The 24,957-nt window shown below is 45.1% G+C and overlaps 3 protein-coding genes across 5 annotated transcripts in view; 1 reads left to right on the forward strand and 2 right to left on the reverse strand.

Moving 5' to 3' along the window:
- Window positions 1-8,078, reverse strand: part of MAD1L1 (mitotic arrest deficient 1 like 1) — a 452,304-nt gene extending 444,226 nt beyond the window's left edge. The window contains exons 1-3 of one of the 2 annotated variants that reach the window (XM_079953794.1): window positions 7,918-8,078; window positions 2,174-2,336; window positions 192-332 (exon numbers count right to left, since the gene is read on the reverse strand). In XM_079953794.1, the coding sequence (XP_079809920.1) occupies window positions 192-332; window positions 2,174-2,336; window positions 7,918-7,937 (324 nt within the window). In that variant the 5' untranslated portion in view covers window positions 7,938-8,078. Of the gene's footprint in view, window positions 1-191; window positions 333-2,173; window positions 2,337-7,552; window positions 7,573-7,917 lie in introns of those variants that run through there. The other variant, XM_079953795.1, reaches the window with a different exon arrangement.
- A 3,020-nt stretch (window positions 8,079-11,098) lies between these two features.
- MRM2 (mitochondrial rRNA methyltransferase 2) lies at window positions 11,099-18,511 on the reverse strand (the record flags this gene model as incomplete). Of its 2 annotated transcripts, none has more annotated exons than XM_079954011.1 (3): window positions 11,099-11,782; window positions 13,073-13,331; window positions 18,347-18,511. In XM_079954011.1, 3 exons carry the CDS (start codon window positions 18,509-18,511, stop codon window positions 11,337-11,339), a joined length of 870 nt encoding a protein of 289 aa, XP_079810137.1. In that variant the 3' UTR covers window positions 11,099-11,336. The 2 variants fall into 2 exon arrangements, with proteins under 2 accessions (XP_079810137.1, XP_079810138.1); XM_079954012.1 differs by having other exon boundaries at window positions 13,073-13,362; window positions 18,347-18,451.
- Window positions 18,500-23,681, forward strand: NUDT1 (nudix hydrolase 1). The gene is made up of 4 exons (XM_079954086.1): window positions 18,500-18,626; window positions 20,109-20,270; window positions 22,175-22,320; window positions 22,937-23,681. Exons 2-4 carry the CDS (start codon window positions 20,119-20,121, stop codon window positions 23,107-23,109), a joined length of 471 nt encoding a protein of 156 aa, XP_079810212.1. The 5' UTR covers window positions 18,500-18,626; window positions 20,109-20,118; the 3' UTR covers window positions 23,110-23,681.
- Window positions 23,682-24,957: the final 1,276 nt, after the last annotated feature.

The raw sequence follows: 24,957 nt of genomic DNA on the forward strand, positions 1-24,957 counted from the left end.
GCCCACAAGATCCAGTTACCCACCCCCATTTTAAATGCTTCTAAAAGAAGCCACACAACTCTCCTGTGCATTAACAACATGATCACAAGGTCCTAAAAATTTACCATCAAACCAATACAATCATGAGGTGGTCTAAAAGAGGCTCTGGTTGATGTCTCTACTAATCAACGGTGTATTACTAGCAAACTAACCTCAAAGTTTCTTGCATTTGCATTAGCCTCCTTCTCAAGCTCAATTCGAGCCCTTTTGTGACTCAGTTCCATTTGCATTTTCTCCCGCTCCATTTGCAAAAACTGTGCCTCTGAACGTATTTGCCCAGCCTGATCTTCACGCTGATGTGTTCACATGAGGAAAGAAAAAATAAACATAAGCAGCAGCACAAAGCGTTCTACTGAAAGCACTCAAAGCATTTTAGGAACTCTGCATGTTTTGTCACTTCCCTGTGCCCCCTAACTTCTGCCTGAAGGAAGAGCCCAATATAACAAACAAGAAGCAAACAATGTGTGGACATGATTACACCTTTGGATGGGAGGTCACAGAAAGCCCTTTTTTAAAACTTTAAAACTGAAACATTTTAGTCAAAGGAAACAAAATAGTTCTTACAACCATCTTATACATGAAGAAGCTGTGGCAAAGGGTTAAGGGTGCAATTCCAACAACGTCCCATCAGAATAGGGTTTTCCATTTGTGCAACAGGACTTCCCATCCACCCATGCTCTCGCATACACTGTCCACAAATGTGCAACAGATTCAGGAACAACACTGTGCAAGCAGAAATCCCTGCACTGTTGGAAGAATTGCCTTAGCACTATGCTGAATTCCACAAAAAAAACTTTTTAAACATCCAAACCTAAGCAAATGAGAGTGGAAAGAAAAGAGTAAGATTTCTCATTCCTTCCTCCCAAAGCTCCCTATTAACATTAGAAAGGCGCCCTCACTATGCTGTCTTAGACACATACTTAAAACTTTATTTCAGAAAATGTATTCCAGACATATAATTTAGTTATATATACTTGCTTTTATTTTTTCCTGATTTTATCTATTATTGACAATTATTCTACATTGTTTTATTTCTGCCCTCTAAATAAATAAATAAAAATGTTTCCTCATACCAACTAGAAAATTATTCTTCAGATGTACAAGTGGGCACAAGTAAGAAATCTCCACAGTGCAGAGATAGCATACCAACTTCGCAGAAGCCTTTGGTTTCTATCCAAGTCATCCTAATATGCATTAGCATGAATAATAAGGCCTATAATCAAATACTTATGATCTGCACATAAGAGAAAAAACTACCTCCACTACTGAAAAAATGTAGTAAAAACAGTTCAAAAGAGAGGGGCACAGTATTCTACAAATAGCATCTGGCAGAAAAGATACTGGAAGACAAAATGCTCTTTAAAAAGAACATGCAGCAATAGCTGCAAATTGTGAAGAGTTGTCATCTACATTTTTAAAAAAGCTTATTTGCATCATTTTTTTTGCAATATTCATCATGAGCTGCTTTAGATTTCTATGATAAAAAGTAGGGCAAAAACATAAGTAAATAAAATAAATTCATGGATCTATATTGTGATGTAATCACAAACACTTTTGACTGCATGACGTGATTTCTTTTTATTATCATATTAAAAAAAATGAATAAACTAAGTAACAAAAAACAAACAAACCTCAGAGCAGTTAACTGAGCCTTATATTCTATAACAGTAAACTATCTGAACCTTTCTCTGCTTCTGTGTGGTGACTGGTTCTGAGAGCAACTTCCAGGGTGGGAATCTCACCTGAGATTCTAAACAGAGACCATATACACTGTCCAACACAACTTGGAGGAATGACGGGATAAGAATTGAAGAAAAAATTCAAAAGCAATGGTCTCTATTCCCCCTCCCCCTCCATGTTTTAACTTAGTCATGAATGAAATTTCCATTTGTCTAGGAAATCCTGATGTTCTTGCTAACTTAGGCATTCTGGCACATGTCATGCCTTACTCAGCCTGGTGCCCTCCAGACGTTTTGACCAAAATTCCCATCCACTTTGGCCAACACTTGGAGGCCATCAGGTCAGGGGAAAGCTGATTTAGTATACTACTCCGATCAGGCTCTGACAGTGAAGGTGACTGCTTTGCCTGCTCATTGTAACTACGGAAGAACAAATGAATTTAAGGAAGTCTCACCTTCATCATCTGCTCATACTGCATCTGCAGAGAACCTTGAGGTACTTGTGTGGTAGCCAATTCAGATGTATCTTCCACAGGATGTGACAAGTAGTTGTTGAATGATTTTAGAATAGAGAAGACCACTGTATTTCCTTCCTCCTCATCCATGTGCACCGGACCTCTGCAGACATAAGATCACAGACAAATCTCAATGTGCAGCTAGTTATATCCAAACCACCACTACCCAATAAATGAACCACTTCCCAGATAACATAAAGTAAATGAGAGCTGGTGTGGTGCAGAAGGTCTCAAACTATGGTCCATGAGCTCCATTCATGTGATCCATGGAAAAGCTGCAGAAAAGTCGAGAGTAATGGTACCTGGTCCTGCACTCCAATTATTTTTTCTGACAACAAAGCTCGAGGCCATTTTGACCAGGGCTGATTATTAAACAGGCTAATATGAGGTAGCATTAAACATTTGATAATATTAAACAATTGCCTAGGGCTCATGACTGTTCACAGTGTTGATTTTGATGATTATGCCGGTACTGGAGAAAGAAAGTTGTTAAAATACAAGCTATATGTTTTGACTTATAGAATAAATAAGTAATTACATGGTCCACCAATAGCCCTGCCAATTTTCAAATGACAACAAGGGAGAAAGTCTGAAAACAATTGGGGTAGTGCTTAAGAGTAGATATGGGGAGGCACATGTCTGAAACCCTGCTCAATTAAGAAGATCTCAGAGTCACCTTGGGATATTCACTGTCTCTCTCAGTCCACCATTGCTTGCAGAGCTTTTGTGAGGTTAAAATGGGGAGAAAGGAACAATTTACAACATCCCTAATTCCTTGAAGAAAGGGATGGAATAAAAACATAACACAGAGATGAATAGTTAAAGTCCAGCCTTTCCCATTGACACTGCAGCACTATTAAAACTCTAACAAAATGTACTTGCAGCATGAACTTTTGCAGCAGCTGAACACAAGCTATCAAAAATGTTGAGGATGCACATTTCCCCTTTACACTTCATCTTTTCCAACAGCACTACAAGTCAAATTCTGGAAAATACATGATCCCCATAATATGTGAAGCTGATGTACGGAAGAGGATGTGAATCATTTGAGCAGAACACAGATATCATGTTTCAGAACACCCTGAGATTCCTCAATGAAAAGATCAATAACTCTTTAATGTGCTTGTTGTTTTCTGTCCTGGGGTCCTCTGAGAGGAAGAGTGGGATATATATTTGATAGAGATGTAAAAGCACCATGCAAAGCAAAAAAAATGCCCTTGGAGACAGTGATGCAGCAAGAAAGCCATAAGCCATTTCTTATATGTGAAAGACCTTCCCACTTCCATAGTCCTCTTCACATACCAGAAGCTTCTTTCATTTCCCACAGGGCATCTGCAGAAGAAGTGCAAGTCTCTAACACTACCTCTGTACTGTTCAAAGCCAGCAGGAAAAGGATCACAATCTCCCATCCACCAGGTCTTTCCTCCATGAAGTGGACAGGGTCAGCAGTAATTTTAAGTACTGGCTGGCTAATCAGTCAAGCCAAGGTTTGTGGACTACACAAGAGTGGATTACACAACAGTGGCAAACAAATTGATGTAGAGTGCTCCCCAAAGACAGAATACTGAAAAACAGTGGAATAGAGGTAAGTGGTTTTGTTGCAAATGTGCTTCAGTCTTTTAAACAACTGTCCTATGCAAGCTAGTTCAGAACATCACAAGAAGAGGAGGGAGCCAAAAGAGATATCTAAGATCAGCCTCGTAAATCAGTCTACAAAAGTTACTCATCTGCATTGCATGATTGCTTCAGAGGAATGGAAGTCCCTGCTGTGTAGTCAACATAAAGGTGGATTATAGTAAATAAATACATTTTTTAAAGTTTGTATTACACAAAGTGGTGTCAGCCAGATTGATTTCCATGCTGGTTATAAATGAAAGGGCTCTTCCCCTCCTTTGCTAGCACAAAAACCTGTCCCTCCTCTACCAACCTGCTCATTCTGCATTGAATTCCTGGCCATCTATGCCTACCAGGTGAATACAAGAGGGCTGCATAAAACTAAATAAGCAAATAAGAATTTGTGCTTGCACTTAAGAATCTTCTTCAGTCATAAATAGAGCTGCTACCAACAAAGTTGATGTGTGCATGTAATAATTTGAATACAGCATCTAGAAAGCTGAAAACATAATTTTTTCAGCCTCCTCTTAAAAACAAAACCTATCCTCTCCTACAACTTGAACCATCTTCCAATCTATTTGCAGCAGTTGCTGAAGTCATGAAAAAGTCTCTTACAAAGATTTAGAATCAATGTGGGTGTCTGCTATAACCCTTCTAACCAGACTAAAGACTTGGATGATGCCTTCCTAGAGCAGATTACAAAATATTCAAAAAGGAAAGATATAGTAGTCACAGGAGACTTCAGCTTCCCTGATATCTGTTGGAACTCCAACTCTGCCAAGAATGTAAGATCCAACAAATTCCTCAATTGCCTCACTGACAATTTCATTTCTCAGATGGTGGAAGAAGCAACAAGGGGATCATCTATCTTGGACCTGGTCTTAACAAACAAGGAGCAACTAATCAATGAAGTGGAAGTACTGGGAAATTTGGGAGGAAACAATAATGTCCTCTTGGGTTTCATGAGACAAGGGAAAGCTGAGTGTAATCAGAAATGCACTCTGGACTTTAAGGCTGATTTCAAAAAGCTTAAGAAACTGGATGAGATCCTATGGTCAAAACAAAATAAAAAAATTCCTTCCAGTAGCACCTTAAAGACCAACTAAGTTAGTTCTTGGTATGAGCTTTCGTGTGCATGCACACTTCTTCAGATACACTGAAACAGAAGTCACCAGACCCTTCTATATAGTAGGTGAGAAGGTGGGGAGGGGTATTACTCAGAAGGGTGGTGGGATTGGGTGATTGGCAGATAGCTGTGATGAGCCTGTTGACTACAGTCTTTAAGTTGGTCTTTAAGGTGCTACTGGAAGGAATTTTTTTATTTTGTTTTGACTATGGCAGACCAACACGGCTACCTATCTGTAACTGATCCTATGGTCAGAAATACTTAAAAGAGAAGGGACTCCAAGATGGATGGGAGTTTATGGATGTACGTAATCTCAGAGCCTGTCTATAATCTTTGAGAATTCTTGGAGAACAGGTGAGGTCCTTGCAGACTGGAAGTGGCAAATGTTCCCATCCTCCAAAAGGGGGGCGGGGAGACCCAGGTAACTACCAACCAGTCAGCTTGATGTCAGTACCAGGAAAGGTCCTAGAACCAATAATAAAATAAGTCAGTCTGTGAGCAGTTAGAAAAGTACCGTATTTTTCGCTCTATAAGACGCACCAGACCACAAGACGCACCTAGTTTTTGGAGGAGGAAAACAAGAAAAAAAATATTCTGAATCTCAGAAGCCAGAAAAGCAAGAGGGATTGTTGCAATCCCTTTTGCTGTTCTGGCTTCTGGGATAGCTGCGCAGCCTGCATTCGCTCCATAAGATGCACACACATTTCCCCTTACTTTTTAGGAGGGAAAAAGTGAGTCTTATAGAGCAAAAAATACGGTATGTTGTGTTTACTAAGACCCAACATGGGTTTCTCAAAAACAAGTAATGCCAGACAAATCTCCATTCCTTTACTGATAGACTTACAAGCTTGCTGGATAAGATGAATGCTGCAGATGTAGTGTATCTAGATTTCAGTAAGGCTTTTAACAAAGTCCCCATGGTATTCTTCTGGAAAAGCTGATAAAATATAGGCTGGATAAGGTAAACTGTTAGGTGGATTTGTAGCTGGTTGACTGACCAAACCCAAAGTGTGCTCACTAATGGTTCCTCATCATCCTGGAAATAAGTGGTAAGTGGGATGCCACAGGGTTCTGTCCTGGGCCCATTGTTGTTCAACATCTTTGTAAACAACTTGGATGAAGGAATGGAGGGGATGCTCAACAATTTTGCAGAAGACACCAAACTGGGAGCAGTAGCTATTGCCACAAAAACAGAATCAGGACTGAATATGACCTAAACAGACTGGAGAACTGGGCCAAAACTTTTTTTAAAATTGAATTTCAATAGGGACAAATGTAAGGTTCTACACTTAGTCAGGAAGAGCCAACTGCACAAATATAAAATGGGGGACACCTGGATTACCAGCAGTACATGTAAAAGAATCTAGGGGTCTTAACATGAGTCAATAGTGTGATGCAGCAGCAAAAAATGTTATTGCTATTCTAAAGGTAAGGTAAAGGTACCCCTGCCCGTACGGGCCAGTCTTGACAGACTCTGGGGTTGTGCGCCCATCTCACTTAAGAGGCCAGGGGCCAGCGCTGTCCGGAGACACTTCCGGGTCATGTGGCCAGCGTGACATCGCTGCTCTGGCGAGCCAGAGTCGCACACGGAAACGCCGTTTACCTTCCCGCTGGTAAGCGGTCCCTATTTATCTACTTGCACCCGGAGGTGCTTTCGAACTGCTAGGTTGGCAGGCGCTGGGACCGAGTAGCGGGAGCGCACCCCGCCGCAGGGATTCGAACTGCCGACCTTTCGATCGGCAAGCCCTAGGCACTGAGGCTTTAACCCACAGCGCCACCTGCGTCCCTATTGCTATTCTAGGCTGTTGTAAATGAGTCAGCAATTGAGTCTCAGAGCCTGATGGCTAGAGAAGGAATTAAGTTGTTTTATTTGGCCAGTATAATTTTTTGTAAATAATAAATGTTTTCTGTAAAAATAAACTCTGCTACAAGCCTTGTAAAGAATACAACCCAAGAGTAGTTGATCCTTATCAGCCTACTGGATTGCATGAGGACAAATGAGGTCCTTTGAAGCAGCACTCTAGACATGCTCATGAGTCGTGATCTTGGAAATTTTCTGGAAAGTGGCACATGCCCTGGAGAGATACCTAATTCAGCATTGCTTATTTTATTTGTAGTTAGTGAACTTTTAAAAGCATACGCTGATTTTTGTCCCAATACACTTCAAGCATTTATTTATTATATATTACTTGCATTTATACGCCACCTTTTTCTCCAAGGAGCTCAAACTGGTGTACATGGCTACCCCCACCCTCATCATTTAATCCCCACAACAACCCTGTGAGGTAGGTTAGGCTGAGAGGCTGCGACTGGCCCTGCAAGGTCACACCAAGTGAGCTTCAAGGCTGAGTGGGGGGCGGGATTCGAACCCAGGCCTCTCCCAGGTCCTATTCTAGCACTCCAACCCCTACGGGCTCTGAAACGCTACATCTATAAACATTTTGACCTGAAATATGTCAACTTTCGAGACGTAAAGTTATCCGTGAGGGATCGGGTGGGAAGCGGAGGGGCGGGGGGCGTCCGCCTGACGATGAGGCGAAGCGCGCTCTGAACAGGCCCAGAGGCACTCTCGATTTTACCTCAGAAACCAAGTCGGGGGGCGCCGCTGAAGTTTCTGGACAGCAACTCATTCCCGGGATAAGTCGAGGCTCGAGAAAACTCCCCTCTCGATGAGGAGAAGCGCACTCTGAACATGCCCCGGAGCACTCTCTCTCCAATTCCAGGTTGCCCTCCCTCGGAAGCGCCGTGCGAGAGTTACAGACAGGCACGAACCCCCCCCCCCCCTCTCCTGGTAGGAGGAAGGCGCGTCTCTTCCCTCACACAGCGGCGGCCGGAGAGGGAACCGGCAGCGCTCCGTCGCCAGCGGCGAGTTTTACCTCAGGGGGACCCTCCGCGCTCCGGGCCCGGGGCCCTCTGGCCTCTGCTCCCGGCCTCGCCTACTCACCCTTCTCCCCAGCCGGCCATGTCCCCCTCGCGCTCGCCGACGCCAACCGGCCGCCGCTTCCGACTCTCTTCACCGCTTGGATCTCCCTCCTCAGCCCGGGCGCCGAGATATTGCGAGACTTCCCCGCGAAGCTCTCGCGATATTATCGCGCGCGCCCAGCGCTTGCTTGCTCGCGCTCGCGCGCTCTCTCTCTCTCTCTCTCTCCTCCGGTCCTTTGCTTTCGCCCCGCCTCCTACCGTAATGCAGCGAGTATTAACCCCCATGCTTCTCTTCCCGCCGTCGTGTCGGGAATGTGCGCGCATCCCCGCTGCCCGCCTAGTTTGATGTAAGCGCTCAGCGGCCGCAGTGCCGGATTTACGTATAAGCTAAACAAGCTATAGCTTAGGGCCCCACTCTCTTGCCCCCCCCCCCAAAAAAATATACTTCTTCTTAATTGTATTTCACTATTAATATACTTCTTCTTAATTGTATTTCAGTTCAACAATTACTTTGATTAAATACATATTTTGTTATGTGCAAATGGCTTTAGATACCTATTAGGTCCATAAATTACCATATAGCATCTTTTGAACACAAAAAACAGCGACCATTTGTTGTTGACTAAGGACAGCTGGGACGCAGGTGGCGCTGTGGGTTAAAGCCTCAGCGCCTAGGACTTGCCGATCGAAAGATCGGCGGTTCGAATCCCTGCGGCGGGGTGCGCTCCCACTGCTCGGTCCCAGCGCCTGCCAACCTAGCAGTTCGAAAGCACCTCCGGGTGCAAGTAGATAAATAGGGACCGCTTACCAGCGGGAAGGTAAACGGCGTTTCCGTGTGTGGCTCTGGCTTGCCAGAGCAGCGATGTCACGCTGGCCACGTGACCCGGAAGTGTCTCCGGACAGCGCTGGCCCCTGGCCTCTTAAGTGAGATGGGCGCACAACCCCAGAGTCTGTCAAGACTGGCCCGTACGGGCAGGGGTACCTTTACCTTTAAGGACAGCTGGACATATTATTATTATCATTATTATCATTATTATTATTTTATTGTTGTTGTTAATTTATGAAAAATACATTAAAATGTCGCACATTAAAAACTTCCCTGAACAGGGCTGCCTTCAGATGTCTTCTAAATGTTAGGTAATTGTTTATCTCTTTGACATCTAGTGGGAGGGCGTTCCACAGGGCGGGTGCCACTACAGAGAAGGCCCTCTGCCTGGTTCCCTGTAGCTTTGCTTCTCGTAATGAGGGAACCGCCAGAAGGCCCTCGGCACTGGACCTCAGTGTCCGGGCTAAACGATGGGGGTGGAGATGTTCCTTCAGGTATACTGGGCCGAGTCCATTTATATATAAAGGGCCCCATAACCTTCAGTAGCTTAGGGCCTCATCAAACCTAAATCTGGCCCTGGGCCGCAGCCCTGAGGTGCTTCACCTCCCCTTGAGTAAACGCCATCATGCCGTAATGAGAATGTGAGAATATAGCGCATTCTGCTGGATCAGGTCCACCAAGAGGGCTCCTTTGGTTCAGCATCCTGTCTTCACGGTGGCCAACCAGATGTCTCTTCTAGGGAGCAGGACAAAAGCACCGCTGCCCTCCTGTGGTCTCCAGCAACTGGTACCCAGAAGCATTTACTGCCTCTCAACTATGGAGGTGGAATCCTAGAATTGTGGAGTTGCAAGGGACCCCGAGGGTCATCTAGTCCACACATCCCGCAACGCAGTAACCTTTTTGCCCCACATACCCTGAGATGAAGAGTCTCATGCTCTGAGCTATCTGCAAACACACAACACAGCATTTGAACACAGTCACCATGGAAACTAATGGCTTATCAGAGGTCCAGAGGGGAGGAAGGCTCCGTTTGTGGAATGCTCTTCCCAGGGAGGTATATCTGGCACCTTCATTACGTATATTTATGCACCAGGCAAAAGTGTTCCTCTTCAACCAGGCCTTGGGCTGATTAAACATTCTACGGCCTTTTAAATGTGTCTGTGGGAGGGGAGTTCCTGGTTTGTTTTTGTTCTTGCTCTTATTATGTATCATGTGTTCTCATCCTGTATTTTTGTGTTGTGAAATGCCCTGTGATTTTCGAATGAAGGGTGGTATATAATTTCAATAAATTATTATGATTATCATCTTTCTTCATGAATTTGCCCAATAGTCTTAAAAGTGTCCAAGTTAATGGCAATCACTGCTTCCTGTGGGAGCAAGGTTCATAGATTATGTGCTGCGTGAGGAAGGGCTTTCTTTTTAAAATTATGTGTGGCATGTAGAAAGCGGACAGAGGAAAAGGTTCTCTCCCTCTCTTGTAACACTAGAATTTGCAGATATTCAATGAAGCCGAATGCTGGAAGAATCAGAGCAAATGAATAATAATAATAATAATAATAATAATTAAAAAAAAATAAATTTATTTATACCCCGCCCTCCCCAGCCAAGACCGGGCTCAGGGCATCTAACATCAAATATAAAAACAATTGAATGAAATACAGCTTAAAAAACAAGATTAAAATACAACATTAAAACATTAAAATGCAGCCTCATTTCAGTGGAAACTGAATCAAAAACTTTTTGGGGGATAAAAACGCCAAGTCTTCACCAAGGCTAAGTTCACCAAGGACTTGTTCACGATGCCAAAGAATAAACTATGGAACTCGCTCCCACAGTGAGCAAGCAATGCCTACCAACTTGGATGGCTTTAAGAGGATTAGACAGATTCATGGAGAAGGCTGTCGATGGCTCCAAGCCATGATGGCTATGCTCTGCCTCCAGTGCCAGAGGCAGTTGCTGGAAACCCCAGCAGGATGAGAACAAGCACCTGATGGTCTGGACATGACACAAGGTCTATCTCAGCATGGATGTTTCCCCCCCCCAAAAAAATTGTATTGTTAAAAGTTGCATAACTGTACAATGCAGCATCATTGCATCAGTAAGCGTTACACTTTGTACGAATGGCACTTAAGGGGGAAAAAGTTATTTCAGAGGAAACATCTGTCAACTGATAACTCTCCATGTTCTAGTTTTGAATGAGTAAGCGGGGAAGGGGCACAGTCCAGAGGTAGAACAGTTGCTTTGAATGCAGAAGGTCTCAGGTGTCTCCAGGTAGGGCTGGAAAGAACTCTTGCCTGAAACCCTGGGGTTCCTAGCTGGCTAATATCTATCCAACACCTCGTGCTGCTTTGTGTGTTGTTAAAGCTGAACTGGGCTCTTAATGACCTCTAGATTTTATTTAGTTATTATAAATATTTTTATACCACCCTTCAATCATATTTGCTGGTTATATTTCAAAGGGAAGAAGATCTGTTGCAATAGCTGGCAAATGAGGTCCACATCCCTCCAAAGATGCTCATTGTTTTACAAAAACTCTGGATTTACAGCTCTCTGCCAGCTAAAACCAATTCTGCAGCTTTCATCAAATGTACCACACAAAGCACGCACACAGTGGCTCATGTTTTTGATGCCCTGTGGGCCGCTCGTTTGTATGATTTCGCCAGGTAATATCTCTCGGCAGATTCCTTCCTACTGGCTTGGAGTTTTAAGGTCTTCACCTCCTGGAAGTCTTGCATCAGTCTCTTTTGCAGGAGATGGCTCTCCCCTCCATCCCAGTACTTGCAGAGCATGGTTCCTCCAGGTTCCAAAATGTGCTGAGCCAGATCCAAAAGAGACAAGCAGAGATGGATCAGCTTATGATGATCTAGTTGACGGATACCAGTAGCATTGGGTGCCATGTCGCTCAGGATAACATCCACCATCCCTTTAGGGAGCACTTCCTGGATTTTCTTTTGGGTCAGTGGATCTGTGATGTCAGCGCGAGGTAAGAGGACTGCTCCTTCCAGGGGAAAAACATGAAGGAGGTCAACTCCAAGAACAAAGCCGATTGGGGCATCTGGATCTAGAAAACAGAAGTGTCAAACTAAGAAGGCAGTCTTTAAATGTGCAATCTATCCAGTGGGGTGTAATGGCTGAAGCGTCAGACTAGGACCAGGGATCAAATACCTCCTTCTCAACTTGCCTTAGGAAGTTTCATCGCATTCACTATCCACAACCTTCTTACACAGATGCTGACTAAGTTCTGTCAGCCTCACCCACGCCTGGCACAAGAATCCATTCCAGCCCATAAACGATATTTTTAGCAAGCCTCCCCATAACAAGCTATTTGAGAAGCAACCCTTTCTGTAAAGATCAATATTTCAGAAATCATCCTCATCTATCACTGTCTCGTATTGTCGTCAAGCCACTCAAGAGTCAGCCAGCAACAACATTTTCCGCTTTCAGAGCACTTTTACTGACATTAATGAATTAAACCAAGTTCCTCCGAGACAACCCTCGCCTTCGTTTTCCAGAGAGAGAACCCATGATAGTAAATGAATTCTCTGGCAAGGATGGAAACAGCATTTATAAAAGACAAGGGGGAGAAGGGGGAGTGTTCCTAGCCAAGTATCATGTGTCACATTGTTTATTTATTTAGCTAAAGATAGATGGCTATAAATAGACAAGCAGCTATAGGACCATCATGACATCTTATGGGGAGCTTTCACAAGCACAAAACCAGACAAACATAACGACAGGTCCCTACTCCTACAGAGATTACAGGCTAAAATAAACTATGGGAAAGGACAACTAGAAACAAAGGTGGTGGAGGAAACAAGTAATGAATATATATTCATTTAATTTATAGCCTGCCTCTCTTCCAACATGGGACTTTAGGGGATATCCATGCATTGACCAGATCAGCCACATAAGGAGGGCCATAGGTCCTGAAGGAGACAAAATAAGTCCTGCAGCCTCATTTCTTGGGGAAACATTTTCCAGTCTCCAAGGATTCAAAAGACACTGCTTGGACATTTTAAAAAATCGCAAAACGACGAGGGTTAAATACTTGTGGCTTTATTTGGAATTAAAAGTGATAAGGCCAGGTGTCCACACTGTTGTGACGCATCTGCCCCACAGCACTTATAACTAAATGTGGAAATGAGTCACAGATTACAAGGCAGGTCAGCAGTGGCTCTGACCACCTATAATTTTAATTCAGGAATGGGAAACGTCCAGTCTTTCAGGTGCTGCTCGATTCCAATACCCATCAACCCCAGACAGCATCACAATGATCAGAAGCCATGGGCGCTGTAGTTCAGCAACCTCTGTAGAGCCGCATGTGCTCTGCTCCTGTTCTAAATGCACTCACCAGAACCCGTAGCATTGACTCTCTGGACTGCAACCTGAGCCCAAGCACCAGGGGCCGTGCCACAGTCTATCACACGCAGCCCAGGGCAAAGGATGCGGTATTTGTCATCTACTTCAAGCAGTTTGTAGACACTCCGGCAACGATAGTGCTCCTTCTTGGCCTTCTTCACATAAGGGTCACTGAAATGCCGCTCCAGCCAACGATGCTCTGCTCCCGTTTTGCTTTTCAAAAATTGTACAGCAGTGTGGATCCTCTGGTGCTGAAGCAAAAGATTTGGCATTTTCCAGTATCTATTGGGGAGGGAAGGGCAAATTATTCTACTGCTCAACGGGCACAACCCATCTGATGACTATGGACCCGAATCTAGAATTTGGCACCTGATTGTCTGGATTATCAGCATCCTTCCCAATTTCTCTTTCTAAAATAAATGCACTTCTGTAATCCAACCCCCCAATCCACCATGCTGGAAGGGGTTTGCATGAGGATGAGATATCCTTCTGCTCATCCCTGGCAGGATCCACTGGCCTCTGCCAGTAAGGAGTATCTTAGCGGCATAGGTGCAATCTATGCAGGGCTGGCAGGGCCCAGGACTCCCCAAATTTTCAATGAAGGGGTCTCTCCCCCCCCCCCCATTTTGACGTGGTGGCATGCGCATGCCATGGAGAATCCGCACGGCACATCAGTATGCTCCTGTGACATGCGTTGAGTGACACAGGAGGGAAGGCAGTGCCCCTGCCAGTGAGCCCATCAAAAAGGTGGGCCAAAGCTACTAGAGGAAGTCTAGAAAATGGGAAACTTTGGTGGCAGGGAGGGTGTGGAGCTGGGCTGGCACAGGACCCACTGAATTTTAACCCATTTCCCACCACCCTTCTATCCTGGCTGGTGCAAGTAGCAGGACTATGGATGTGACAATCGCTATGCCACCCCATAGTCGATCAGGGTGACTTTATTGCCCCCTAATAGGATAGGATCAGGATGTAAGATTGCAATCTTAATTTGCAAAGTGTTGTACTTTTAATGTACACATTCCCCCAACTACAAGTTATGTTTTATGGCTTTGATCAAAATATAAAATTGTGACAAAGATTTCAGTAAGATTGAAAACCATACTGAAATGGCTTTGATAATCAAGTAAGGTCAGCCGAGGTTAAAACAAAATGCTGAATTCAGCAAGCTTTCAAATCACATTTCTAGTAAAAATGACCTAATACAGCATAGTTTTGAAAAGGGAAAAATAGCTTAGCACCTTGAATGTCCAACATACTTTTAGAAGACCTCTCCCAGCCCCTGTACTTAGGTGGCTATTGTTTATTAAAAACAATCAATTTAGCAGTTTACATTCATTAAAGAACATTCCCCCCTCCCCACAAACACACATACCCTGTGAAACCTGCCACTATTTCTTCCCAATTTACAGAAGAGAAATGCAACTGACACAGACTTGTCCAGGTCTACTCAGCATTGTGGTGACACAATGAACCCATAGCAGAGGAAGGACCAGAAGCCAGGCTTCCTAGATTAAACTCTGGCTCTTGCTGCTCTGCCTCACACTGGTAGCATTATCACTGATCATTCTATGTGGAGTCCCAACACCCCCTGTGTATAAACTTCCTCATTACTACTGTTTTATCAGGCTAACTTTTTCAGGTCAACATTCTGATAGTGTGGCGGACTTCCGGGTTAGCGCGATCCGAGTAATGGCGGATTCCCTCCGAGCTCCGGAGGGAATCGGCTCCATTGCAAACGGGTCTCACCGCGACGGCGACGCGGGGACCCTTAGAAACCGCAGGCGCGGAAGCCTGCGGACCTGGTGACTCGGCGGGCACCTAAAGCGCCCCCCCGACCCACGAAGAGCCTTTTTAAAGGCTGCGGAGAGGGTACGGGGAGTGGCGTGGTGCTGTGAGTAGACCGCTACTGCAGTGGAGCGAAGCCGCGAGCCATGGCCGGAGACCGCTGACTTTCTTCCCTGAAATTCGGACTCTAACTAATCCGTGAGTAGATTGGAATTTGGACTCTAAAAAGTTTATCCTTGAATTCGGCACGATCGGGGGATGTGCTAAAGGGAAGTCTGCACCCCCCCTGCCTACAGAAAATTTAAAGCAAAGATCGGAGAACTAAGGTGGAGAGTTCTTTCCTTGGTGTTCTGTAAAAGATAAGATTTGCATGAATTTGACAGAAGAAGATGTGTGCTGGAGAGTAAGAGTGGTTTTTTAGAAGTTTTTGTTTGAACTCCCCCAGACCCGGGGGTGTCCTTTTATGTGAGCTGGAGAATAAGGAACGAGGAGTTTGACAGCTGTCAAAGGAGCTGTCAAACGGGCAGCGAAAGTTAAAAACTCTATTATTTAACACTTTTTGGACTTAATTTGTTACATTTGAGCTAAAGTGGTTGGAAACAAAGTAGGGAAATAACAAAGTAAAGGACTATTGGAAAAGACTATTAAGTAACTAGAATCCCCCTAGGGGAAACATTGAAACATTGCAATGGCTGCAGATGGAAAACTACAGGCAGAGCTAGAAAGAATGTTTTTTCTTGTGGGAAAACTGGAGGAGCAGACTACGGTCATGAGTAAACAACTCATAACCTTGAACTCTAAAATAAATGACTCTGCTGAAGGTACAATGGATTTGACTGGGGAAAAATCTGCAGCTGAATCAGAAGAGATAGCTTTGGAACAGGGGGAGTGTGAGCAAGGGCCAGTACAGATGGAGACTACCAACCACAAGCCTACATTGTTAGAATACAAAGAAGAAGACCCTTGGATTACAAATCTGCGAAAGATGCGAAAGAGGAGGGAGGAAGCCCCTGGAATATCTGGAATACCTGATTTTAAAAGAAATAAGAAATACGACTGGGGCTTCCTATTTGAGTATGGATTGGTTGATCTTCTGCAGCAGCTGGTGTCAAGTACTTTGGATGGAAGAAATTCTGATGAGACTGAGCTGAAATTTCCCCGAAACCTGAGGACCAATGAGGAGGGTTACCAACAAGATCGGCAAAGAGAGACTGACAAGGACTTAAAGGCCTCAGATGTGAGGAACCCAGGCTAAAAACTGTTGTTATGGATGGGGGGACATTTGGAAGGGACAGAAACCGGGGCTGGGGGGGGGGGAAAGGAGAACTTGTTTTTAAATCTTTATGACTTTTGTGTTTGATTATTATGACCTATTTTTAAGATTAAAGGGAAATTCGTGGAAGGAACTCGAGTCGACCTTAGAAAAGGCTTTAATGTTTTATAAGAAAATTGGATAAGTAAAATCTGGCCAAGTAAATGGTTTTTTTTAAAGAAAAAACATATATATATATATATATAGTAATAACATGCAATGGATGAGAGATTTGAATTTGCTGAGTTAATGTAACTGAACTAGGATGTATGAAGGGGGGGTGGGGGGAGGTCAAGAACTGGGGTTAGGAAAGTAAGGTTATGAAATTTTATACGTGTTGTCTTTGTCTTTGTGTGTGTATGTTTGTCTTTATAAAATGGGAAAATTTAATAAAAATATTAAAAAAAAAAAAACATTCTGATAGTGTGGCGAGACGGAGTATATAATCCTTTATGCACAGGCGGTCCTATAACTTTAGAAGCTGCACAACAATAGGGCTGCCATACGTCCAGAATTTCTCAGACATAGCTGGAATACTGCAGTCCCAATCCTACACAACAAACAGTTGAAGCTACTCCCAGCAAGTAGGTACAGGGATGGAGAAAGCTTTGGTTGCTGCCTTTCTCGAAGTTAAACTGGTCTTAAAGGGGCAGAAGCTTGTCAATTTGATAATAAGGCAGCTATAATTTCAGATGGGGGGGGTAGAATCCCCACCTTTTAACTCGCTTGATTCCTTTTAACACTGCCAGTTTGAGGGGCCACATTCCCTCAGTCTTCCAGGGGCCACCTACTAAAGGTGGATCGCTGGGGCTGATGGGAGTTGTAGTTCAAAACATTTGGAGGTCACCGGGCTGGCAAAGTTTGGTTTAAATACTTATGGAAACTGCAGACAGCACCTTAGAGGAGCGAGGAACATGGTGGGGGAGGGAGCCGATTTGATGCCTTTTCCCCCAAACGGTCTCTCTTGCAACACAAACAAGTGCTATCCCCAAGAGCAGGCTCCCCCAAATTCGGCCCTCCAGAAGTTTTGGGACTACAATTCCCATCATCCCTGACCACTGGTCCTGTTAGCTAGGGATGATGGGAGTTGTTGTCCCAAAACATCTGGAGGGCCGAGTTTGGGGAGGCCTGCCCAAGAGCAAAGCTGAGTTGCTAGAGCATGAGACTCCTAATCTCAGGGTCGTGGGTTCGAACAAAAGATTCCTGCATCGCAGGGGGTTGGACTAGATGACCCTGGGGGGTCCCTTCCAACTCGCACAATCCTATGATCCTATGAGTCACAGGACGAATGTTTTCCACTCCACTACCGATTTTACTTTCTTGGGCTCCATGATCACTGCAGATGGTGACAGCAGCCACGAAATTAAAAGACGCCTGCTTCTTGGGAGAAGGGCAATGACAGGCCTAGACAGCATCTTGAGAAGTAGAGACATCACCTTGCCAACAAAGGTCCGTATAGTTCAAGCTATGGTTTTCCCAGTAGTGATGTATGGAAGTGAGAGCTGGACCATAAAGAAGGCTGATCGCCGAAGAATTGATGCTTTTGAATTATGGTGCTGGAGGAGACTCTTGAGAGTCCCATGGACTGCAAGAAGATCAAACCTCTCCATTCTGAAGGAAATCAGCCCTGAGTGCTCACTGGAAGGACAGATCCTGAAGCTGAGGCTCCAACACTTTGGCCACCTCATGAGAAGAGAAGACTCCCTGGAGAAGACCCTGATGTTGGGAAAGATGGAGGGCACAAGGAGAAGGGGGCGACAGAGGACGAGATGGTTGGATAGTGTTTTCGAGGTTACCAGCATGAGTCTGACCAAGCTGCGGGGTGCAGTGGAGGACAGGAGTGCCTGGCGTGCTCTGGTCCATGGGGTCACGAAGAGTCGGACACGACTAAACAACAACAACGTGCGAACCCAAGCAACAACTTCACCCAAGCAGCCGACCAAGGCAACTTTAGCCGCGTGAAGCTGCGGAGCAGAGAAAGGGAAGGCGGCGAGAGGAAGCGGGCGCTGAGGCTGCCCTCCCGGAGGGGTCAAGGGGAGGCGGGTCGCCGCCTGGCAACCCTTCGCCCGGCCGCCCTGAGCGGGTTCTCCGGATGCAGCACCCCGGTCCCGGACCGGAAAAGAGCCGCTCGGTGCTCTCGGGAGTCCGGCCTCGCTTCCCGCTGCTTACCGGCTCATGACTTCTCCCTCCACCAGGGCCGCGTCTTAGAGAGGGGGACGCATTTGGGTGTTGCACCAACCTGGGACGCTCCCTCCGGGGAACGGCGCCTCGGACGCTGGGTTCCGCCGCACATTGGCACCTGGGCTGAAAGAGAGAGAGAGAGAAATATAGCATTTCTTTTTCTCCTTCTGAGCAGGCTCTTCCTCTTCCTCCTTAGCAAGCACCGCCTGCTCGCCGGGTTGCATTTTCCCGCCTTGCTGGAGAAGCTGCCACAGGGATCTTTGGTCTGGTAGGAAAAACTATGTTTTAAAGCTTTTAATGTTTAACAGACCATTGTATTTTAATATTTTGTTGGAAGCCGCCCAGAGTGGCTGGCGAAACCCAGCCAGATGGGCGAGGTATAAATAAAAAATATTATTATTATTATTATTATTATTTAAAGGCTGCGATATTCCACAATCCCCTCTTAGGGCAACAGCTTCTTTAGGGCAGCCAATACGTCCTCGAAGTAGCTTCATATTATTTGGTAGTTGGGGGGGAACATTATTTTGCTTATTGTTTCCTTTATTGTTTCTGCCCCGCTAATGTTTTTTATTACTATTGGAGGAGACTGGGGGGGTGGGGGTGGGCCTTGTTTCTCCAATATGTTGCATGGCATCAGGGGTGCTAACTTGAATAAAATATTGGCGGGAGGTAAGCCCCACCCCCACATAATTGAGCATGTGACATGGCACATGCACACCATTTGAATGGCAATGCCCATCAACTTTGGGGGGCCCCAGCCCCCTGAAATATTTTATTGGGAGGGGCAAAGGGGCCTCAACCCCTAGGTCGTTGGCTCCTATGCATGGAATATTAATATGCTATTTATCTGTTTATTTATTTCATAAAATGTAATACACCGCTTGCTTTAAGAAAAAGAAAAAGCCTCAAAGTGCTTCACAAAAGGCAAAACAATCAAGAAAAATCCACAACCCTACTTTAAAACATGCAAAGGTTTAATACTTAAACCGATTAAAATTACCTCAACTTTCTAAACATCTGGATCAGCTTGTTGAAACAAGAAGGTTTTTAACAGGCGCTGAAAATAGTAGGGTGAAGGCTTCTGCTTGATCTAATAGGCCATTCTGAAGTGCAGGTGCTGCCGTACTAAGCAACTGAGTTCTTGCAAAATGCAGAATGGGTATTATATGGCACCTGTAGTAGTGCCAATTCCGTCTATCGAAGCAGTCAAGTGGGCACATGTAGGGTAAAGTGATCTCACAGGTAAACTGGTCCCAAGTTGTTATATGCTAATAGTAACATGATTCCCCTCCCTTTCTATGGTGTAATGTAGTTATGTTATATTTCAATGTACATCTTTTGGAGATTTTTTGGCTGGCAAGCAACTAATAAAGTTTAACAAATAATAATTATGATTTTGTGATATATGGATTGGTGTGGTGAATAAATTGGCTCTAAGAAAAATTTTGTGTTTTTTCTAATGGGCCAATAAGCCTGCATTTATTTTCCACAACTACCCTGTGAGGTAGGTTAGGCTGAGAAACTGACAAAGGTCAGAGCTGGGTGGGGATTTGAACCCTAATCCCCCAGTCCAGCACTTTGACAAGCATACCACATTGGCTTTATGTGGGCTTCTGAAGAGCGGTGACTCCTCTAAGTCCCACTGCGCCTTCCACACCTGTTGTTAAATCTGCTAGCTGTTGTAGTCTGCTAAGCATCATTGATTCTGAGCACACATTATCTGCTGCTGGTCTCCTTGCCTTTGTAGAGCTTAAAGCATGCTGACAACAAAAGTATTCACTCTGGTCTTGGTGGTGCAACCACAGCGAGTCTTGCTGGGCATGAAAAAACGTGGATTTGGGGCTGGGCTCTGGAATGGATTTGGAGGGAAGGTGCAGCCTGGCGAGACAGTTGAGCAGGCAGCAAAAAGGTAAGATTGAAATGACACCAGGCCAACACAGGTCTTCCTAGTGCCTGTAATAGATTGTTTATTCATTATAGGCATGTTTTAAATATTATTTACAGAAAATACAGACATTCAGTCATATAAACAATAACATTTAAAAATATACATTTTAATGTATAAAACAAACATTTATATCCTTATGTATTAAAATTCCTTCCTTCAGGGATAGCCTGAGGAACTGAGGCAGATAGTAGTGATGATGAGAGATGAATTTCTAGGCCTTACAGACAAAATAAAAACTGACAAATTGCTGGGTCCAGCTGGCATAAACCCAAAATTTTTCAAAGAATTCAAATGTGGAATTGCTGAGCTTCTAATAAAAATATGTTACTTGTCAATAAGATCAGCCTCCATACCTGGGGACTAGTCACACTTCTCTGAAGTCTCTCAGCCTCACTCACCTCACAGAATGTTTGCTGTGGGGGAGGAAGGGAAAGGAGATGGTTAGCTGCTTTGAGACTCCTTAAGGGGAGTTAAGGGCAGGATATCAAGTCCAAACTCCTCTTCCTCCTCCTCTTCTTCTTCTTCTTCTTCTTCCCAATTGCTGCAGTGTACATGGCAAAGCTTTCACTCTGTTGTGAGGGAAATGCCTTCTTTTAGAGGCTGCCACCACTTTCCAGGAAGGTTTTCTAAAACTAGCCAAAACATTAAATCAAAGGGGTAATTCTGAAAAATGGAAGCTATCAGAGAGGTGCCAGAGTGATGCTGACAACCCTGTCCAGGGTTCCCATTATCCGTGATGGGGAGTGAAAGCCAGAAATATCCAATAGCACACATTACTCATAGCTAAAGACAGGTCTAATTAACAGCATCAGCTAAACATCCACAGGCTTTCAGAGTATTAGCAATTCTCTCTCAGTTGGAAAAATAATAGGGGAGCTGAGAAACAACCATCTGCCAGCATCAGGTACAAAGTGAACTGTTTAAACTGCAATTAATGCCTGCTTCCAAAGTATGGACAACACAGTGATAGATACCCACTGGCATGGGCAGAAGGCAAGAGCACATGATTCTAAAGCTCACACCAGGCTTTCCCATATAATGCCAAATAGCATCTGAACCAGCTCTTAGGTATGCTTACAGTAGCTGGCTTTGTTGTACCGTATTAGCCCGAATATAAGCCACACTTTTCCCCCAAATTCCGACAGGGAAAAGTTAAAGTGCGGCTTATATCCGCCACCGTCCGCCACCAAAGCGGCACAGCTTTCTGCCCCCACCTCTAGAAGCAGCCTGGGAGTGTGGGGCAATGGCACGCCGCTCCCAAGCTCCCCCAAGCTGTCGGGGGAGGGGGGAGGCCGCAAGCAAAGCTGCACGGCCACCTCCCGGTACTACCTCCCCAAGCCTGCACTGGCTGCCCCCCATTCAGGGCAGTAGTGGCGGGAGGCGGGTGTACAGCATGCTCAAAACTGGGTGCCAGCACCAGCTTGGGCAGCGGGGCACCAAGCGCTGGCCGCCACCCATCCCCCGGCAGTACCACCCTGGATGGGGGCAGCCAGCACTGGCTTGGGGAGGTAGTGCTGGGAGGCAGTAGTGCCAGGAGGCAGGCGCACAGCACGCTCGGAACTGGGCGCCTCCCCTTCCCCCATTCAGGGTGGGAGTGCCAGGAGGCGGGCCGCACCCACAAATAAGCCTTTAAAATTTAGGTTGCAGCTTATTTGCGGGTGCGTTTTATATTCGGGCCAATACGGTATATTGGAGTTGGTATAATCAGGTGAAGTCGAGTGCAAGAATCCAGGCCAAATGCCCCACTGTTTTTCAATGAGATCTGTGTCATTATTGTTGGGGAAGTCTCTTTTTTTCTGGAAAACAGAAGCATCAATTAGCTCATGCACTCTTACTGCAAAATTAACCTTGCTCATTATATTCAGGGAGCTACAGGAAGAGAGTGGACTGATGGTGGACACCTTGCAGAAGATGGGACAGATAACTTTTGAGTTTGTGGGCAACACTGAGCTGATGGAAGTCCATATTTTCCGCACCGACAGTTTTCAAGGAGACCCCACGGAAAGCGAGGGTAGGAATGTGGTTGGGAGTGGAAAAGTCATAGGAATACTTGCCCTTTTAATTCCTTTCTACTGTTCCCCAATCTTACAAGCATGAAGTGCTGGATCTTTCAGATAAAGAATTCCTTCCACCCACCGCCCGGGTTACCAGGGACACAGGATGGTTTCATCTTTCCATCACCCAACTAGCTCACGTAATTATTTGGCTAGAACTTGTGAGGAGTAAGGCTGCATCGTGCATTAAATGAGCACACCTCATTTAATGCTATTGCAGACCATGTAGTGTGGGAGGAGTGGCTACAAACCGCTGTCGGAGGCAGTAGGTGCTTCTGAATGCCAGTTGGTGGAAACCACAGGAGCGAAGGGGAGGTCCTTTCTAGAGGCCAACCAACTTGAACACCAGGATCCGCTATTTTGTAGAAAGTGGTTTGAGAGAGATGTAGCATGTCCCCTGGTGTGTGCATACAATTTTCCTTTGCTTCATCTTTGTTTCTGGTGAAAGTTTTTTAATCAATCCACAAACTTAGCAGACGTGGGGTGAGTGCAGAGACCAAAAATAATTTAAAGAACATCTGTTTTGGTCCTTAATCCTTCTTCCCTTGTGTGCATGTTCCCGCTTCCCTGCAGAAATGCGTCCACAATGGTTTGACCTGGACCAAGTGCCTTTCAAGAACATGTGGCCAGATGATATCTACTGGTTTCCTCTTCTGCTCCAAAAGAAGAAGTTCCTTGGCTACTTTAAGTTCCAGGGACAGGACACTATCTTAGAATACACCCTGAAAGAAGTGGAGAAGATATAAGAGCAGGCCAAGGACGTTAAGCACTTCACAGTTGAGATGTGAACCATTGGCCATATTGGCCAAGAGACAAGCCGTTAAGAACTTGACACAAATGACCCTTTCCATCAGCTTCACGGTGAAGGAAACAACTCTCTCCTGCAAGTGCGAGGCTAGCAACAGAGCAGGGCAGCTGCTCTCTTGCAGGAGACAAAGGGCAACACTTCTTAGGCATGCACAACTGCCTAACTGCCCACTGTTCCTATTTCAACATATAGGCCAACAATTTCACTTTGCAGCAAAAGCCGGGTTAGTGCCTTCTTTAAATAGTGTTGTCTTTCTGTATCGTGTTTAGGGTCCAGCTCCTCCGTTCTTGAGTAGATGTTAAATTGGTTGCACATTAGTGGCTTAGCTTTTTTCTCCTTCCCGGTAGTAGTTATGGACAGAAGCTGCACATCCCAAAGGCGACCACTTCTATGCAGAAGTTTTATTGACTGTAATGGCAAGCAGGAGAGAGACTAGTGAGTCGCTTCAGGGCATGAGGCATCATTTCCAGGTGTAGTTCGTGTTAAAAATAAAAGTCCCAATATACTGTTTTTCTCAGTGTGGCCAACTGGAGGATTTCAAAACACCTACTTTGTTGTTGTTGTTTAGTTGTTTAGTCGTGTCTGACTCTTCGTGACCCCCTGGACCAGAGCATGCCAGGCACTCCTGTCCTCCACTGCCCCCCGCAGCTTGGTCAGACTCATGCTGGTAGCTTTGAGAACACTGTCCAACCATCTCGTCCTCTGCCGTCCCCTTCTCCTTGTGCCCTCCATCTTTCCCAACATCAGGGTCTTCTCCAGGGAGTCTTCTCTTCTCATGAGGTGGCCAAAGTATTGAAGCCTCAGCTTCAGGATCTGTCCTTCCAGTGAGCACTAGCAGTACTCCTGCTGCTGTTGTTGTTGTTGTTGTTTAGTCGTTTAGTTGTGTCCGACTCTTCGTGACCCCATGGACCAGAGAACGCCAGGCCCTCCTGTCCTCCACTGCCCCCCGCAGCTTGGTCAGACTCATGCTGGTAACCTCGAAAACACTATCCAACCACCTCGTCCTCTGTCGTCCCCTTCTCCTTGTGCCCTCCATCTTTCCCAACATCAGGGTCTTTTCCAGGGAGCCTTCTCTTCTCATGAGGTGGCCAAAGTACTGGAGCCTCAGCTTCACAATCTGTCCTTCCAGTGAGCACTCAGGGCTGATTTCCTTCAGAATGGAGAGGTTTGATCTTCTTGCAGTCCATGGGACTCTCAAGAGTCTCCTCCAGCACCATAATTCAAAGCAGTACTCCTGCTAGCAGTGCATAAAAGACACCCAGCCTTCTCCCGCTCTTAGTGACTAGTATTCACTAACATCTTGCTTCTGAACATGTGGGGATGTATATATTCTAATAGCAATCCCAGTTCTATATGGTAATCTGCATAGAACCAAAATGTGCCATCCACATGCAAAGAGGAAGCTATCTTTAGGCTTGGGGGGGTCTCCCAGCATTTGTAGAAGAATAGGCTTAAGGAAAGAAAATCTAAGAGGGCAAACAGCCCAAGGGAGATCCCTCTTATCATAACTAAAAGCCAGTGAGAATACGTCAGTCTTAATGTGCCCTTTTATTTCTTCTGTTTTAAATGTCTGTCATTCAATCTCCTCAGTTTGAGTGTTCATTGCTCCACACGCAGCCAAGAAATAACCAGTCACACATCAAGAGGCTTGAGTAACCAAGCACCCTGACACGATCTCAAAGACGAGTAATCAATTTGCAACTGAAATAAACTTTTAATTTTTTTTTTATACAAGTTTCATACATCATTCACAAACACACATTTTTGTAACATTTGATAGATTCTT

This window comes from Podarcis cretensis (assembly GCF_951804945.1).
Source record: "Podarcis cretensis genome assembly, chromosome: 14".
In the NCBI taxonomy this organism is placed as follows: Eukaryota; Metazoa; Chordata; class Lepidosauria; order Squamata; family Lacertidae; genus Podarcis; species Podarcis cretensis.